The sequence below is a fragment of the Carassius carassius genome, chromosome 11 (assembly GCF_963082965.1).
Source record: "Carassius carassius chromosome 11, fCarCar2.1, whole genome shotgun sequence".
Lineage (NCBI taxonomy): Eukaryota > Metazoa > Chordata > Actinopteri > Cypriniformes > Cyprinidae > Carassius > Carassius carassius.
Window position 1 is genome coordinate 24,757,143 of NC_081765.1, and position 19,864 is coordinate 24,777,006.

Consider the following 19,864-nt stretch of genomic DNA (forward strand, 5'->3'; position numbering starts at 1 on the left):
CCATCATTGGTCCCTTATTGGAGAAAGGAAATTTCTGGACTTTCTTTGTAAGCTCCTCTAGTTTTATTTGAGAATCTTGCTGATATTTGTGCCCATATTATTGCTGATATAAGTGCCCATATTATTTTACCCTCAAATATTATTTTTCATGAATTGCAATATAGCTGTTTGTAAATGTAAAAAGGTCTGCAAAGGTTTACAGATCAAATTGCACGACAAATAAATTTTTGTCTCGTAAAAGTAAGAAAACTGATTCTGAACTACTGTGCTGAAATGGGTGTCATTTTCAAACTCCAATCTCACTTCATGTTACCAGTTACCTGTTAGGTTTGTTTGCATAATGCCAGCCTATGGAGGTCATCGGCTGTCCTTCAAACGTCTACTACTCTAATCTGCCCTCAATCACTGTAGTTGTAGCTGAGGCCAAACAGAGTACAGTAGGCTGTAGAAATGGCAGGGTTTAAGAATGCATTATGTGTCATTAAGAAATTGTCAATTTTGATGGAGTTGAAAAGTGATTTTATGATTTAACTAGTAATTATGTTTGCTTACGTTGCTAAATTTCAGATGCTGGGCAGTGAGCTGTTCATATTTGTAATGTTCCTGGTTTGCAAGTTTGCTCCACAAAAGAAATTGGTCCAGGAAATATATGGAAACGAGGATGTTCATGATTCAATGTCCAAAACTAAAGACTTCAGGTAAAATAATGTTTTTGTTTTTATTTTTATATTTTTACTTATTTTTTCATAATCATCGGTGTGAATTGAAACCAGACTGTTTGTGCATTTCAAATGCAGGAAGACATTGCAAACACTTCTGGGGACTTTGAGAAACTGGCTTTGAGAAGATATCTTGCAAGGCGACCTAGGGCCTGGTTTAAAGGGAGCACGTTCAAACTACAGCAGTTTAATGATGCACCTACGTTTTGCAGCGAAATCTTCCTGTGTATTGTGAATTGCATTTAATTCACTGGATTTGTTTGTAACTGTAATTGTTTAAAAAAGTAAAGAAGTCATAATTATACTTGATTATTTTATTGTAATATAGGACCTGTAAACAGATTTTTCAATCAACATTTCATTTTGTTCTTACACAAATAATCTGTACAACAGACATTGAATGAAACAACATTTACAGTACATTCACACTGAAGGCATCAAAACTATGAATTAACACATGTGGAATTATATATGGTATTATATACATAACAAAAAAGTGTGAAACAACTGAAAATATGTCACATCTAGGTTCTTCAAAGTAGCCACCTTTTGCTTTGATTACTGCTTTGCACACTCTTGGCATTCTCTTGATGAGCTTCAAGAGGAAGTCACCTGAAATGGTCTTCCAGCAGTCTTGAAGGAGTTCCCCGAAAGATGCTTAGCACTTGTTGGCCCTTTTGCCTTCACTCTGCGGTCCAGCTCACCCCTAAACCATCTGAATTGGGTTCAGGTCCGGTGACTGTGGAGACCAGGTCATCTTGGTCAAATAGCCCTTGATGCCTGCAGTGTGACTCTACAACTTTCATAGTCATGAAAAAAAAGAAAACTATTTGAATGAGAAGGTGTGTCCAAACTTTTGGTCCGTACTGTATATATATATATATATATATATATATATATATATATATATAAACATTTTGGTTATTTTTAGAATTACAGGGCTTAATTTCTCTGCAACAGCCTATGAGAACATTAAGTGGTTGCACATAGATTGACACCCGGAACTTTTGAAATCACATTTATGTATCACCAAGTCAACTCAGGACTTCTCTCACAATTCAGATGGCAATTGTTATTCATGTGAACATATGTAAAGAATTATTTACATGACACCTCAGTGATAACTCATGGATTTGATGATTTATTCACAGTGGAGAAGATAGATGTGTGAACCTAGGAACAGACTGCAGACATGGCCAGTTGCATGGTTGTCTGCTCTAAATAAAATGTCATACTCTTGGAATAATAGATTCCCTGTCAAGGGAACTTCGAACTGCGTCCTCTGAGGGGACACTATGGGGAACACCTCGTCGTGACCTGTGTCTGAAGCATACTTTGAAAAACGCCAACGTGTTGGCCGGCGACAGCCTCTGACGTCACTACCAGCGCGACTATAAATACGTGCCCGTAGGACCCGTCACTCATCTTCTTCGTCTTCATTGACTGTTTTGTTTGAAGCGTGCATCTGAGAAATGACCAAAACGGTAAGAGCGATATATTATTGTTATCATGGCATCCACTAGCAGATTCAGATGGCATTAAAATCACAGACGAACCCCTGCAAATGTTTATAATCGCTAACGTCCCCATGAGAACCAATTACCCTTCGAATACCCTTGGCTATTATGTGCTTTTATCAGGTGGAACCAAACACACACCATTTTTCATTCATCTCCATTTTTTGTAGTATATAAACAAATCATTATTATTTGTTATTGTCCAGCATTTATAGATTTCTAAGCCAATTGAAAGCTAGAAATTAGAGAAAAAATAAAGTTGCCTATACTACCAGTCAGAAGTTTTTGAACAGTAAGCTTAAGGTTTTTTTTTTTTTTTAAGAAGTCCCTTCTATTCACCAAGCCTGCATTTATTTGATCCAAAGTACAGCAAAACAGTAAGATTCTGAAATATTTTTACTAGCCTATTTAAAATAGCTGTTTTATATTTGAATATATTTCAAAATGTAATTTATTGAAGATCCTGGATCTGTTTTTTCGCTCTACTTTATTCTTTTTTTATGTATTATAGAAGTATCGGATCGGGACTCGGTATCGGCAGATACTCAAAATCAAATGACTCGGACTCGGACTCGAGGACAAAAAAACCTGATCGGGACATCCCTAATATAATATTTATTATTTATTTAAATCTCTGGTTTAAAAGGAAAATAGACCCAATATAGCTGAAATGGTTTTCTTAAATTTTATCCCTCAAAATTATGGGTCTCAAAAAATGTGGAGATTAGCATTAATAAGTAAATGCAACCTCTTATTTACACGAGGCAAACAAAGCTTCTTCCCTTTTTTTTAAAAGTATGTAATTGTAGGCCTATACATATATAAAAAAATTGTGTTGCATACCTGTTACTGCCATAATAATGACCCATTTCAAATGTTTACATGGTTTTCTGGTCTTTTTGTTCTTAATAAGCATCCAATCACTGTGATGGAGCATTTCTGAAATAGTATTCTTGTAAACATTTTAGTATTTCCATATATATATATATATATATATATATATATATATATTGTAACGATAATAAACCTTTGTATTCATCCGGAAGAAGGAGGCGGGAACCGGCGGACAATCAAAAACATTTTAATAACAAAATAAACACAAAAAACAGCGCACCAGCCCCTCACAGACGACTGGTGCGCACAAATAAAACCCAAAACACAACTAAAAGCCCAGGCCTGGTCCTCTCTCGTCCTTCACTGTCGTCGCTCCAGTTTTATATCCTTCCATCTCCTCCATGGGCCTTGAGACCGGTGGGTCGAACAGGTGTAGTTCATCTCCAATCACTCCCCCGGCCTCGCTCCCATGTCCCTCGGCCCCGCCCCACTCGTCACATACCCCCATCGCCCCTCGCAGGCCGGGGGGTACTCCCGAGACTGCGCTCTACTCCCCCCCCCCTCCCTCCGGGGGGGCCGCTCACGGGGACCTGCGGGAACCTGGGGGTAGGACAGACGAGGCGAGAGAAAAGGAGATGGAAGGAGGAGCGACAGAGACGAGAGAGGGGAGAGAGGAAAAAAAAAAAAAAATTCCGGTTCCCAGACGCACCGCTGCTCGGCCCTCCACCAGCTGGGCAATCTCCTCCGCGGTGCCTGGCGGTGGCACTGGACGGCCCTCGGCGGACGGCACGACACTCCTCCGCCGCCCGGTGGACGGCGACGGCTCCTCCGGTTTTGGGCAGCCGGCAGGAGTCCTCCGTTCCCTGCTCCTCCCCGTTCCGGCGGATGGCAGCAGGCTCCGGCCACCTGGCGAACGGCGCCGACTCCTCCGCTCCCTCACGGACGGCCGCCGTCTCTCCACATCGTGGGCGGCCGGTAGCGAGCTCGCCCATCCCCGGCAACTCGCTCCAGCCCACCGCCTCGAGCGTCCATGGCGGCACACTCCTCGCCAGCTCCATGGCACCGCGGATTCACCACAGCGGCGAGGGATCTTCAGCAGCGCGTCCCTCCTTCTCCCGGGTTTCGGCACCACTGTAACGATAATCAACCTTTGTATTCATCCGGAAGAAGGAGGCGGGAACCGGCGGACTATCAAAAACATTTTAATAACAAAATAAACACAAAAAACAGCGCACCAGCCCCACACGGACGACTGGTGCGCGCAAATAAAACCCAAAACACAACTAAAAGCCCAGGCCTGGTCCTCTCTCGTCCTTCACTGTCGTCGCTCCAGTTTTATATCCTTCCATCTCCTCCATGGGCCTCGAGACCGGTGGGTCGAACAGGTGTAGTTCATCTCCAATCACTCCCCCGGCCTCGCTCCCATGTCCCTCGGCCCCGCCCCACTCGTCACATATATATATTGTAATATGCATGCAAAGTACAACAGTTAGTATATGGTGTTAAACAGTGGTGATACGTTAGTATACGGTTTTAAACAGTTAATTTTGAAATGATTTAATCTCAGAGATTTGGATTGGACAGCAATTAAATTATCACATGACCTTGGGATTCGGCCGGAGATTTTCATGGGGATTGTGGGAGAAAAAACAATGACATTCTGGATTCAGATGGCATTAAAATCACAGACGAACCCCTGCAAAAGTTTATAATCGCTAATGTCCCCATGAGAACCAATTACCCTTCGAATACCCTTGGCTATTATGTGCTTTTATCAGGTGGAACCAAACACACACCATTTTTCATTCATCTCCATTTTTGCACCATTTTGCACTCAGCAGCATCAGATGCCTCTTCAGTGTTAGCTCCTTTGATTTTTCCTGTTTCTGCCAGCTCCTCCAGGTAACTGGAAAACAAAATAAAAGATCATTCAATAATGCAAAAATTGTCTATTGATTTAGAAATGTAATGATTAAAACAAACTTATTACTCTTAAAAATATGAATATCACGTACTCCTGCCCTGAGAGCAGCTCATAATTCAGTAAAAATAACAGTAATATGAATAATGAGTACTTCTGCCCCAGAGCAGCATATAATACACTAAAAATAACAGTAGTATGAAGATAGAGTACTCCTACGCTGAGAGCAGCTCATAGAACAGTAAAAATAACTGTAATATGAATATTGAGTACTCCTGCCCTGAGATCAGTAAAAATAACAGTAATATGAATATTGAGTACTCCTACCCTGAGAGCAGTACGTTACACTAAACATAACAGTAATATGAATATTGAGTACTCGTGCCCTGAGAGCAGCACGTTACACTAAACATAACAGTAATATGAATATTGAGTACTCGTGCCCTGAGAGCAGCACATAGATCAGTAAAAATAACAGTAATATGAATATTGAGTACCTCCTACCGTGAGAGCAGCACGTTACACTAAACATAACAGTAATATGAATATTGAGTACTCGTGCCCTGAGAGCAGCACATATTTTAGTAAAATAATAGTAATATGAATATTGAGTACTTCTGCCCTGAGAGCAGCGCATAGATTTGTAAAATAACAGTAATATGAATGTTGAGTACTTCTGCCCCAGAGCAGCATATAATACACTAAAAATAACAGTAGTATGAAGATAGAGTACTCCTACGCTGAGAGCAGCTCATAGAACAGTAAAAATAACTGTAATATGAATATTGAGTACTCCTGCCCTGAGATCAGTAAAAATAACAGTAATATGAATATTGAGTACTCCTACCCTGAGAGCAGTACGTTACACTAAACATAACAGTAATATGAATATTGAGTACTCGTGCCCTGAGAGCAGCACGTTACACTAAACATAACAGTAATATGAATATTGAGTACTCGTGCCCTGAGAGCAGCACATAGATCAGTAAAAATAACAGTAATATGAATATTGAGTACCTCCTACCGTGAGAGCAGCACGTTACACTAAACATAACAGTAATATGAATATTGAGTACTCGTGCCCTGAGAGCAGCACATATTTTAGTAAAATAATAGTAATATGAATATTGAGTACTTCTGCCCTGAGAGCAGCGCATAGATTTGTAAAATAACAGTAATATGAATGTTGAGTACTTCTGCCCTGAGAGCAGCACATAATACACTAAAAATAACAGTAATATGAATATTGATTACACGTGCCCTGAGAGGAGCACATATTTTAGTAAAATAATAGTAATATGAATATTGAGTACTTCTGCCCTGAGAGCAGCACATAGTTTAGTAAAATAATAGTAATATGAACATTGAGTACTTCTGCCCTGAGAGCAGCACATAATACACTAAAAATAACAGTAATATGAATATTGATTATTCCTGCCCTGAAAGCAGCACATAGTTTAGTAAAATAATAGTAATATGAATATAGAGTAATTTTGCCCTGAGAGCAGCACATAGTTTAGTAAAACAATAGTAATATGAATATTGAGTACTCCTGCCCTGAGAGCAGCGCATAATACACTAAAAATAACAGTAATATGAATTTTGATTACTCCTGCCCTGGGAGCAGCTCATAGTTCAGTAAAAATAACAGTAATATGAATATAGAGTACTTCTGCCCCAGAGCAGCATATAATACAGTAAAAATAACAGTAGTATGAATATAGAGTACTCCTACATGGAGAGCAGCTCAGGGAACAGTAAACATAACTTTAATATGAATATTGAGTACTCCTGCCCTGAGAGCAGCGCATCATTTATTAAAATAACAGCAATATGAATACTGAGTATTCCTGCCCTGAGAGCAGCACATAGATCAGTAAAAATAACAGTAATATGAATATTGAGTACTCCTACCCTGAGAGCAGTACGTTACACTTAAACATAACTGTAATATGAATATTGAGTACTCGTGCCCTGAGAGCAGCACATATGTTAGTAAAATAATAGTAATATGAATATTGAGTACTTCTGCCCTGAGAGCAGCACATAGTTTAGTAAAATAACAGTAATATGAATATTGAGTACTTTTGCCCTGAGAGCAGCACATAATACACTACAAATAACAGTAATATGAATATTGATTACTTGTGCCCTGAGAGCAGCACATATGTTAGTTAAATAATAGTAATATGAATATTGTGTACTTCTGCCCTGAGAGCAGCACATAGTTTAGTAAAATAATAGTAATATGAATATTGAGTACTTCTGCCCTGAGAGCAGCACATAATACACTAAAAATAACAGTAATATGAATATTGATTATTCCTGCCCTGAAAGCAGCACATAGTTTAGTAAGATAATAGTAATATGAATATGGAGTTTTCCTGCCCTGAGAGCAGCACACAGTTCATTAAAAATAACAGTAATATCGAGTACTCCTGCCCTGAGAGCAGTGCTAACGCTGATGCTAACGCTAACTGACTGATGTAATGTCAAGGAGATATGAATGAGTACTTTTTTGCTCATTTCGGTTTCACAGACAGTGTGGAACCATTGGAAAAGCATGTATTGCTCCAGTTACCTCATAACCAGCTTTGCTGCAATCAACTGATGAAGCAGTCATGTGAAAATGCATGATTATTTGTTCTGTGTATCTTTGTTCGCTAATTATCTTTTAAAATGTTAGAGATTTTCATTTTTTTCATGAGAATACATGGTAAATTAACTTACCTTGCAATACATGCCTCCCAAGAAGCGTCAGTAACGTATCTGTCTGAAGTATTCCTTCCACACGTTCAAATTTCCTGACTCCGCCTCTGCTTCAAATTCATTGGTTGAATCTGTAAACCAATCACTTTCCTTTCTGCCCTCAGAACATATTTGAGTAAGTAAAACTCCCATCTGCGAAATTTGAATAATCAATCATAACTAGTTATGAGTAATTATAAATATTTAGATCTGCTGTAAGTATTTACTTGACCTCTCAGTGTCAACTGTCTGTCAATTCTAAGAACGTTACTTTCCTGTTTAACGAAAATAACTTTCTTACTGTACAATACTACTCTGAGCATGTAGCTAAAATCTGCATGATTAGGGACTTCAGTTATGAGCAAACAATGAAAAACCCTGCCATGCTTCGGAAAAAAATTGTTATACAAGTAAGACTTTATTGACTACATAAACACTTAACCTAGTCTAGCATACACACACACATGCATACAGCTGGCATAGGAAAAAGGGTTTAAGCTTAAGCAGTAAAGAGAAGAGAAATAAAGACATGAAGCTATGGTACAATTTGATATTCATCAGATCTACAGCCTGAAGGAAACATCAGTTTCTTAGTTCAAACACACCTTTGTAAAAGGTGCATGATACATTCCCCCTGGTTTCACAGACAAGGCTTAAGCCTAGTCCTAGACTAAAATGCAAGTCTGAGTTGTTTCAAATGAAAGAAACTTGTACTGATTGATCTTAAAATATATCAGTGCCTTTGTTTTGTCTCAAGATGCACACCAGTAATGTTTTTTTCTAAGGCATGTTTATAAAAATTACTTAAATGTCCTAATTGAACTATGGCCTAATCCTGGTTTAGGCTAAGTCCTGTCTATGAAACCAGGCCTTAATGTTTCAATTGATAAGACTAAGTTTGATACTTGCATGTCTTGACTGTTTGAAAAAGAGACCTGATGCACTTTGGGGCTCCAGTTGGTCTCTGCTGCAGTGAGTTTATGAGAAAGACATGTTCGAATCAGAGGATCTTGATGACTGGAAAATCAAGGCAGAAATGGCCTGGCGCAAACATAGGGTGCTTTCACACTAGTACTTTTGGTGTGCACCCGGGTTCGATTGATGTCAGAGTTCTGTTCGTTTGGATGATGTGAACGCTGTCTTCCGTACTCGGATGCGCACCCGCGAACCGTACCCGAATCCGCTTAAAAACGGTGGTCTGGGGTACGCTTTATGTGAACTCTGGTACGGTTCGCTGCTTATGTGAACGCAATCGTACCAAATCGCAGAAGTGAACCACTTTTAATGACAAATTATTTGATGAAAATGTGTTTGTGTGTGTGTTTCACTCACTTTCCTGATGAGCATGACTGACGCGCTGCGAGCAGAGAGCTGTACATCTCATTTATGTTCGCCTTCAACGTTCTTTAGAGCATTTTCAGTACATTCGTAAGACAGACGCAAGTGCCGTTATGTACCGAAGCTTTATAAACAAAACGAACAGTTCAAAAACGTAATACATAAAAGTGCAGAAAGTAATGTTATGCATTTGCCACCTTCTCCTGTGTTGTCGTTACCAAGCAACGAGGTAAACAGCTGCTGGCTTGATGACGCAAGCGAACCGTGGTTCGGACTCAAATATTATAATATGAACACAGTCCAGCGGGGGCAGGGGGAGGGGGAACAACTGAACTCGGGTTCAGACCAGGCAAGTGAACCAATTGTGAAAGCACCCTTAGAGTGGTTTTAAGGCTCTTAGCAATTAATATTAAAATAAATAATAATATTTTTCATATATGTAAATTGGATAAACCGCCAATTTATCTTATATTTTTGATTTTTTTGCTGCATATGCTACAGAACAACAGCAGCTGTGCCAAGCGATGCCAGCCCGAGTTATTTTCTGTTCATTGCCAGTTCATTCATTAAAGACAGTTAACAGTCTAGCTTCTGAGAACTAAGTTATAAACCCAACAATAGCGGGGTCAGTTAATTTTTTTGCACTGGGCTACACAAACATATGTGTTTGGTTGTGTGGGCCGCGAGTTGAAAAAGGTTTGGAACCACTGCCCTAAAGTATATGTGAATTAATTCAAAAAAAGGTTTTTCTATGAATTAATTAGAGAAGATTCCCTTTTTATGTGCATTAAGAGTTGCTTCGCCACATTCCTAGTGCGCAATAAACCTAGTGTTATCAGATATTGTGCCTTTGGTTGCTATGGAACCAGAGGCCTGTTCTGCCTTTTTTGAGGTGATAGTTGCATTTTTGGGGAAGGGTCCATAGACCATTTGGTTAAATGAGGAGGCGTAAGATATAATTTTTTAAATATAACAAATAGTTGTGTGTCTGATTGGTCCAAATGCTACACCAGAATGTCCAGCAATCGCAAGGACTGTCTCCTCATGAGGAGTCAGCTACAGGATTGTGTCACCACCAGTGCAGAGCATAGGAATGGCAGCAGGTTGGTGTGAGAGAATCTGCACGCACAGTGAGGCCAAGACTTTTGGAAAATGGCCTGGTGTCAAGAAGGGCAGCAAAGAAGCCCCTTCTCTCTCAAAAATACTTTAAGGACAGACTTAAATTCAGCAGGAAGTACAAGAGTTGGACAGCAGAAGACATATATATATAAAACGTACTGCAAGAGTGACCTCCAATGATCCATGTGCAATTTGGTTATGATCAGTGCATTTTTCAGCATGATGGAGCACCATGTCACAAAGCAAGAGTGATAAAGAAGTGGCTCGAAGATCATTACATTGAGATTTTGGATCCATGGCCAGGCAACTCCCCAGATCTCAATCCCATAGAGAGCCTGTGGTCAGACTTCAAAAGGCAAGTGGACAAGAAGCCCACAAAGTCAGAGAACTAATAAGGCAAGAATAGATCACCATCAGTCAGAATTTGGACCAGAAACTAATATTTGTATTTTTGTATTGTATAATTGTTTTTATTTTTTTATTTTATTTTTTTTTTGGCCAATAAAAGCCAAAAAATATTATTATCATTGTTTTTCAGTATACCATAGAAACACATGGAAAAATAATCTACAAATACTGAAGCAGCAAACTTTGCAAAACACAAATTTTATACACACACACACACACACACTGCAGTTTCACTATTGGTATTCATTTTAATTACTCTTCTCATCTATCAAATAATACATAAGCTACTAATATATATTGTACCTCTAATTTATACACAATGATTTATGGCATTTCATAATTCACTCATATTTCAAAAACAGCAATGCTGTGTCTCTGACTGTTGTGTTCTTTGAGTATTAATGTAATCTTCTGTGGTGTGAATGCATTACGATTAACGGATTTGTTTGCCAACATAATGAATTAATTACATTTCAAAGCTCTTCAAGTGTCATTCAGTTAATAATTTTTTTTTTAGTAAAGCTCCACCTCTCTGACAATGGAACTAAATTTCTTCACATGCATCTGCTGTAGCTGTACTGTATGTATAAGAAGCTACATTTGCAATTATGTGCCATAATTATGATGAACCGGTGGGTCTGGAAACTATCACTTTTAAAAAAGTGTTGCTAACAACCTTGTTAACTGGCTGCATGAAGGTCACATGTCAAATAACAAGAGCAGCCACTAAGATGCACTGTAATTAGTTGCCATTTATTGCAAATAGACTTTGAATTTGAATTTATACCTCATCATTGCATGTTTTATGACTGACAGAATCTTTGTCTGCATGCATTTGAATCTTCGAAAATTTCAGTAGCAGCTGTCCTAAAATAGTCCAGTTTTGTCTTACCGCAGGGTGTTAAAGATGGATAATTTGAAATTGGCTGTTGTGCAAGTGTTCATGGTGTGTGAAAATCAAAAGCTAGCGGGATCAATACTGAGCCCTGAGGTTCAAGATTGTGTGAAATCAATTCAGCCAATTGCCATTCAGCATGACAGAGCTTTTATGACCCCTAACCCTCACATGCTCCATATGTGAACTGTTTTGTTTTGATGCATCATGCTTATGCATATGCAGTCTTGTCTTAATGCTACTTCCTATCTCACTTTATTTCCTTTATAGTTGATGCCAGGTCAAACTTTACTGCTCTCCAGAGATCTTCCACAGCAGATACTTTTGCCTGCAGAAGCAGATATAGCTAATTGATTGAATCATTTGCAGCATCAGATGTGCCATCCCCTTATTCCGATCTCACACATTTTATAAAGCTTTTTAAAAAAGTGATCGATTGACATGATGGATTAAAATTAAGCATTCAGGCCTCATTTTGCTCTTCCACCTGTCTAACCAGACCCATATAACAGTAAAGCTAATATTGATTCTGTTGAAAAAAAAAAACTCATTGCTTTGTTGTCCCACTTAATGGCTGTGTCAAAACATGACCTCAGGACTCAAAAGCATATATTTTAAGAGCTCTTTAAATGGTTTTAATCTTTTGTCAATGGTTGGGTAAGTATAGTAAGCTGTAAGCTGTAATAGTAAGCTGTTATCATATCTAAAACAGATGATGTTTTATAAAAAAAAATATGTCAATAAGCTTTGGATAAATTGTTTTTTTTAATAGTTTGCATTTTGTAGCCTTCGCACACACATGTAGCTGTTTCTGGAGGTTATATGGATTTTTTTTTCTCTCTTTTTTCAGACTACAACACAAACTTGAGTTTCCTTTTCACATTGTCCTTTTCTTTTGCACAAAACATGTCAATGAGATCCTAAAAAGCACTTTAGGTAATTACAAATAGAAGCCAAACTTTAGTCCCATGGGAAGAAAACTTCTCACACTCAGCCCTGTGTAATGATTCTTTAGTTCATTCATAATTTTCTATCTCATAGAGCTCCTAGACCTGCAGCAATGACTGTACCATCCCAGCTCTTGCTAGGAAATCAAGGGCTTCATAATTCAAAAACTTGTGCTTTTTTCCCCCTTCCAAGTCTAGCTAAGCATTTTTGGATTTAAAAGTGATTGAATTTGCTCTAGTTTTTGTATAGTCAAGTAAAAGGTGGAGAAAAGCCTTAGTTTAAATACATGCCAGTGGATGAAGCGTTTATGTTAGTTGTCCCTGCGGTAAAAGCAGACAGCTATAAAGTCCCCGGAGAATGGCAGGGTCTGTTGATAATTGTGGTATCCTGGCTTTATGCAGATTAGCTAAGAGAGTTTTTCTCCATTAGGACTGTGAATCCAAATAATGACATAAATATGGAAAGATGTAACTTGTTCTGAATTGTTAGAGTTTGAACCTTCTGCATGGCCCCTGGGGATAAACCCCTTCTGTACTGTACACCTGAGAGTGCCAAAAGCAGTTTAATTCAGGAAATTCACAACCGCCCACATTAAACTGTATCATTTCAAATTATCTCAGCATATGGAGCAACACTTTATAAGATTAGCCCATTCAGCTGTACTCATCACCACCCACATGCATAGTAATGATTACATACATATTAACTTTACCCAAAACATCAGTAATAGCCCATTATTTTTGACCTCAGATACGTGATCATTAGCAGCTGAAGGCTCCAACTTGATATTGTTATGCTAACTTTCCAATTAGATCTGACGTGCGCTTCCCTGATTTTAGTGGAATGAAACTAATCAGATATTCCGGAGGAGGTTTCCTGCTGCGTGAACCCGCTGATTTCATCGGCAGATAAACTGCAAAAGCTGTATATCAGAAGAGTTTGGGCATCTTAATCACAGGCCCCTTCTGCTGCTTTCCACGAAGCGGGAATCTCCTACTGGAAATAACAGTCCAAAATTGATTTTTTTTTTTTAAGTATTTTTTTAAGTGCTCATTTTAGTAAAACACCCTTATCTCTTTCTTAAAAATGGGTAATAAGGATTTTAAGGAACGTGAAAAAACATGTTTTAATTGTGCAAATTAAAACAAGACACATCTATCTTGAGGTGTATGTCCGAGTGCTCTTTATGTTATCAGAGCTTCGGAGGCAATCTTTCTCAGCTGTGATGAAACAATGATATCGAGAGAACCCTTCATATCTTCCTCAGGAGTTGTTTAGGGAAACTTGACTGGTGGTTCACCTCATGGAGTGACTGAGATACTGCCTTGAGCAGAGAAAGGAGATTTCGCACAGTTCTGATGTTTGATGAATACAATATAGAAGAGGTCACCCTAGATGCAAATGGGGTCATGAGAGTTTTATATGAACTGTGGCTGAATGGTCAAAAAAATAAGAGACTAGTGCAGTCGTTTTGAATATGGTGCTTAAATATTATGTTAAATATAGGTTATAATGGATGTAAAGGTGACCTGGATGCAAAGACGAACTCCATGTGTCAAAAAGACAGCCTTAAAAGATTAATATGCAAATATGCAAAGTGTCACTGACTGAGCGTTCTTAAACTGCTGACACTTTCTGTATCTATTTTCACACTTGTTTTCAGTGCTCTTGTTCAGTAAGTAATAAAGAAAAATATAAATAGCAAAATGTGCTGTTTTTCTTAAGGATGCCACCACTTAGATATGTGTCGCTTAATTCTTTTAGACAGATGCAGTGTTAAGTCACAAAATGTTTCAGACATGTTTTAAAGGTTTAGAACCTCTGCAGTATAGCTTCTGACACATCTACTTTTATATTTGCACTGTATACGTAATCCTGAAAAAGTATACAAGCACATAATCGCCTATGATGCATCATGAGTTTAAATCTATCTTATGTGTAAAGAGATTCATATGATGCCTTTATTTGCACCATGCAACATCACGGAAGGAAGAATATCTTTTGAGGACTGTACATTTAAATGCTCATGAATAATTAATTGTTTACAAGGTAGATCATACCAAGCAGTCTGTTTCTCTGGCGATGGATGTTAAAAATCTAACTGTGTTGCCTTTGATAATTTGTTAACATGGCCCCACTGTTGTTTCGAAAATAAAAATGACCTCACTGGAAAAGTGAAGGTCAGGCAGAGCTTAATGAAGGCCCTGTTGTCCTTTCCCATTGATTTATCCGCTAGCTTGGCTACAAACAGTCCAACTGGCTCAGAGTTGCCATAGTAAAGGTCTTTTGGCAGAGGATGTGTTTCCTGGATGGAGTGCCTTGTGGAATTTGTAAATATGCTGCACCTTCGAGCATCATTATCCCCCAACCCCCCAGTTCAGCAAGCCACACATCGGCATAAACTGGAGCCTTAAGCGTGGTTTCCATGAACCCCATTTGATGTGCATTTTTCAGTGGATACGCAGATCAATATGACTGAAAATTGAAGCAGAACAAATAGTTTGGCTTATGCACTGACATTCACTGGTGTTATATGGGTGAATCTTTCTGCCGAATGACATTCTCAAGACATTTATGTTATAGGTGTCAGGTGATACTAATGTTAATCACGGTTTTCTGATCAAAACTGAGGCAGCTGACATTTAGATCAAAATACCATGTTGTATATGTCAAGGTGAGAATTAAACAGTTCATTGGCCATTTTGGCTTGTAAAGCTCAAAAACAGGAGCGCACAACAATCGAGTGTGTTTGTGATGGACACAAGGTTTAGCATGCAGAATTTTTATCCTTTTCACAAGTGTCAGAGAAGCATTATATGGATCATATCTAATCTCAGAGGATTTTCACAGCCTTAGAGTGACTTATAACAAGATTTCCTGTGAAATCCAACTAGGAGAATGTCACATTTCTGTGTACAATGACCTCAACATGAAAATGGCACTTTACTTACATGACCTAATACATTTTTGGTGAAAGTTAGGTTTGTTCTGTGCTGTTGGTGCAGTTCTTCTCTCTCAGCTCGGTTTTAGATGACAGTAAAGATCTCAGTGGCTCAGCAGACTTTCTTGAATTTGGAAATTGTGAGATTGCGTGCCACGGTAGGGTTGTCAAGATAAGGTAACGGTCTTGGGTGCGTTGCGTGACAGCGAACAGTTGGAAAGATAATGAGACTGAAGTGCCTTGAACAGCTGTTGAGCACCCAGTTAAGGTTTAAATTAAATGCAAGGTGATTAATTTTTGAGTGTTATACTGGAGCATAATTGATTCAGGCTCATTAATGGGGCTCACAATTGTACTGTAGGTAAGTCAATTCGAACAGATGTTTTGTTCTTTTGGTTTCTCTTACAGGTTTTTATTTTTATTTTTTTTTACGTACACTTGCAGTATCTGAAAAATAAATTAAGCATACCCTTTTTGAATTTAAAAGATCAAGGTAAATTTAACTTATTTTGTCTTATGAAGAAGAAGAAAAAAATTGACAAAAAAAAAAAAAAAAAATATATATATATATATATATATATATATATATATATATATATATATATATATATATATATATATATATATATATATATATATAATAACATTATAATAAAGAATATATTAATTGAATATAAGGTTACCAAAATATATATTTTCAGATTTATCTAGATTTCTTTCTTGATTGCTTACATTATGCAATATATTTTGTCATTTGAAGGTTTAAACAAAATATATTTTCAATTTGAAGAATATATTTTCTTTAAGTGGTGCTTTTTGTAACACATGTAGCATATATTTAAAATGTATTATGGCCAAAAAATTAAAATAAAATTAAGCAGTATGGTTTGTGAAGGTGCTTGGACAGTTTGTGCTTCAATATTTGCATTGAACAACATCTTGAAGATTAACTGAGCTTACTCTGTGGCTTAGGCGCCTAGTGACAAACAACTATTCTCCTTGACAGACTGATCAAACAAGATTGGCAGAGCTTCCATCCGAAGTTCTCTAGACCAATGCTTCTATTCACTGGCTCCCTGTAACAGTTTTGCATATCAGAACTGACGAAATCACAAAGGCTGAGGAGCTTTAATGAGCCAAAGTTCTTTGCTCATTGAGGTGGCAGCTTGTGTCATGAAGCTCATAATAGCATTCCAGTCCAAGCTCCACTGAAAATGTCCTACTGTTATGGTAATGGTTACTGCTACCTTGTCAAACAGTTGGGGCCATTATGCTCAGTTATTTTTATCTTCCTTCTTTGTGTCTGTTTGAAATTATCTCTGAATGACCGCAACATTTAGCAGTTCAGTGTAGCATTTCCTCCTTTCAGATGTAAATTCCGTTTTTACCTCAGAAAACAAATAATGCAAGAATTTATTCCTTAACAGGCTGGAAGTGTTTTGTGCATTTTTTCTTTCTTTGCATTTTCAACTGTCTGTGGAGAATCTATTGAAACAGAGCTGTGGAAGCATCAAACACTCAAGTAAAGAAGTGAAGGAGGTAAGAGGGAAGGTAAAGTGGCATCACTGGTCATTCCAATAATTCAAATTGGGCTATGCTTTAAAGGACATCCCGACATGAAAGCAGGTACAAATCAGTGGACAGATGCCGCTTCTGGGTTCTGACAGAAGTGGTCTCTTTTATGGTTCCTGGTGCTTGCAAAAGAAACTATCCTCAGGTAAAATAAATGTTTTTAAATGCAAACCAAGTCAACTGCAAAGATAAAAATGCCTTCAGACTGGACTCAGGAGATCTTTTATCGGGAAACTTAACCAAACCTTTCCTCTCCTTGACTATTTTACTTCCAGTTGAATTTGAATCAGGGGAGGGTTTGTATTTATTTACATTTTTTTTAATTTATTATTTTTTTTACTAAGGCCAGTCACCCTAGGTAAAAACTCTGGCTTGAAATCCGTTTCAACAACCACTCATCCAAAAATATAGACACGTCTTTTTTAAAGCCACTACAATAATCAAATCACCATCACTATTCATTCAGAGCAGCAGAATTGCAGTTGCTTTTGTTAGTAAGAATGAAGGACAGAGGGCAGCCATCATCATATTCCCTGTAATTGCTTTTTGACTGATGTGCAGCTGCCATTGAATTGAATCATGCCAGATTACCAGCCGAGTTTCAGGGCCACTGTGGCTCTAAAGAAAGTGAATCAATTGTAGGAGAGCCCAGGTCTCGAACAATTTGCCAGGTCCATCCTTTCCCATAGAACTAATCTTCAGTCCTGCTAGAGAGAAATGCATCCTGCCTTTCATTGGAAGATGTGCAAAAACATTTTTTGGATATTCAAATTATGTAGGATGAACATGTTAAATCTGAATTCTGTCATTTATTCAGATTTATGTAATTTCAAACCTGTTTGACTTTATTTTGAAGAACGTTGTGGTCCAAACAACATTAAAACCATTTGATTTTCACAGTTTGGACATAAAACAACACTGCCATTTTTTAAAGAATCTTCTGCGTTCCACTGAAAAAAAAAAAGAAAAAAAAGAATGTCAAGCAGGTTTGCAATGACATGAAGGTGAGTAAATGTATTTACATCATGAATAAAATGGTCAGTTTCTTTAAAAGAAAAGCATTGCAATATAGATCTTAGATTTAGTATGACCAGAACTGTAACAAGGGAGTATTCCTTGGCATGTACTGTACAGTAGCACTGAGCTTCAGTTGTAGTATGTGGAGATTTATTCTATATATAAGTTTCAAAATTGATCATGATCAAAGCATTACCCAAAGAGGTGTAGTGAGAAGCACTGTTCATATACAGTAGGTTGTGGCCTAATTTTGAAGCCTACAGCTTGAAAGAGATAGAGAGGCTGAGAAATACAGAGAGGGAGAGACCAGGAGCAAGATGAAACCATTTGACATTTATAATTCTGTCCCTTGATAGTGAATTTGCTTGGCAGGGATTGGGTGCGTGTGTGTGTGTGTTTGTGTGTGAGAGAGTGTGAAGTAATGTGGAGGTACTGGTGGGGCATAGCAAGGACAGAGAGCAGTGGTGCATAGAATTATCACTTGCAGTCCTGCCTCAACATTTTGGATCATAATCATTTTGATATGTTCATAAATCATGTAGCTTGGGAAATCAGGAATTTAGAAGTGAAATTTGTGGCCCAGTTCTGAGTGATCTGTGAAGGATTCTCACAGTTGCTTCTTTTCTTGTAAATATTGTTGGGTATCACTGTGAGGCTGTTGTACTAACAAAAGAGAATGGAAAAAGTTATCCTGGGATGTTTCCGTAACTGAATTTGCCTTTAATACTGATTATTCTTGCCTGGCTGTACAGTAAAATTAATTGTCATCATATTCATGTCACTATGATGAATCATTGTGAGTTAATGCGTTTCACATGTACTTACTGTAGTAATCCTTATATTGATTAGATAATCATGTAATTTAGAAATTTAATTACTGTATTGCGCCTCATTCCATACTCCATCTCTGTCTCCACCCCACTTTCTCATTAGAGCCCATTTTCTGTGACGTTGGAGAGTTACTATGCGGTGACCAGCTGACCTGTGTGTCCGAGAGCTGGCTTTGTGATGGGGAACCAGACTGTCCAGATGGTTCTGATGAGGTTCTGGATAAATGTAAGTAACCATTACATCAACCCACAATGCCACAAAACATCTCTGCATTCCCATATCTCCATGCACCAAAAAATCAGCATCAACCTGCACCATTGTTCTTCACCTTGTTTAATTTCAGATAGCACTTTACATACAAAGTGTGGGGAATTATATTAATGAAAAGATCAATCAGTTAAAGGTAAATCTGTGTGCACAGTTGCTTAGATGCAGGACATTTTTAGACAAACTTAATTTATTACAGATTCCAGGCACAGTGGGTCAACTATTCTCACCACTGGTATTCTATTATCATTTAGATTAATCATGTTCACTCCGTTTTATTTATAATTCCTTAGAATGGATTCTAGACATATTTATCATGGGAATTTTGAGAAGCTCATTACCATAGATTATGTATTTATAGGCAATGCAGTTCAAACAGCTTTCCACAACAAAATGTGCAGTGGAATTTAATGTTTTTGTAAGCCAACACAGACTACTATCATATGAATGTACTAACAACACTCCACTGGCATGGGTACATTTATTCATGTGTTTGTGCATATTGAGCACCCTGAGATTACTGTGTTCCTTACGATAGGGGAGTAAAATCAGTGAATAAACTGTGCTGCCCATTTAATCTAGGAAGCTGTGCACAATTTTTATCATGTAATGTGTATATCTATGTACTTAGACAGGTCTGAAAGATGCACATAAAAAGTAAACAAAATATTTTATTTCAAATTATATAGGTCTAAAATTTATATTTTTGCCAACATTAAACCATGCTAAAAACATGTACATAGTTTGGCTAAACATTATCTAAAGTAAAAAGTGACACAGCTTACTCCA

At 37.8% G+C, this 19,864-nt stretch overlaps 1 protein-coding gene across 1 annotated transcript in view; it reads left to right on the forward strand.

Moving 5' to 3' along the window:
* Positions 1-350: 350 nt before the first annotated feature.
* The window catches only part of LOC132153280 (low-density lipoprotein receptor-related protein 1B-like), a 228,918-nt gene continuing 209,404 nt past the window's right edge, over positions 351-19,864 (forward strand). Inside the window, exons 1-2 of the mRNA XM_059562662.1 lie at positions 351-432; positions 18,911-19,033. Of these exons, the coding sequence (XP_059418645.1) occupies positions 351-432; positions 18,911-19,033 (205 nt within the window). The remainder of the gene's footprint in view (positions 433-18,910; positions 19,034-19,864) is intronic.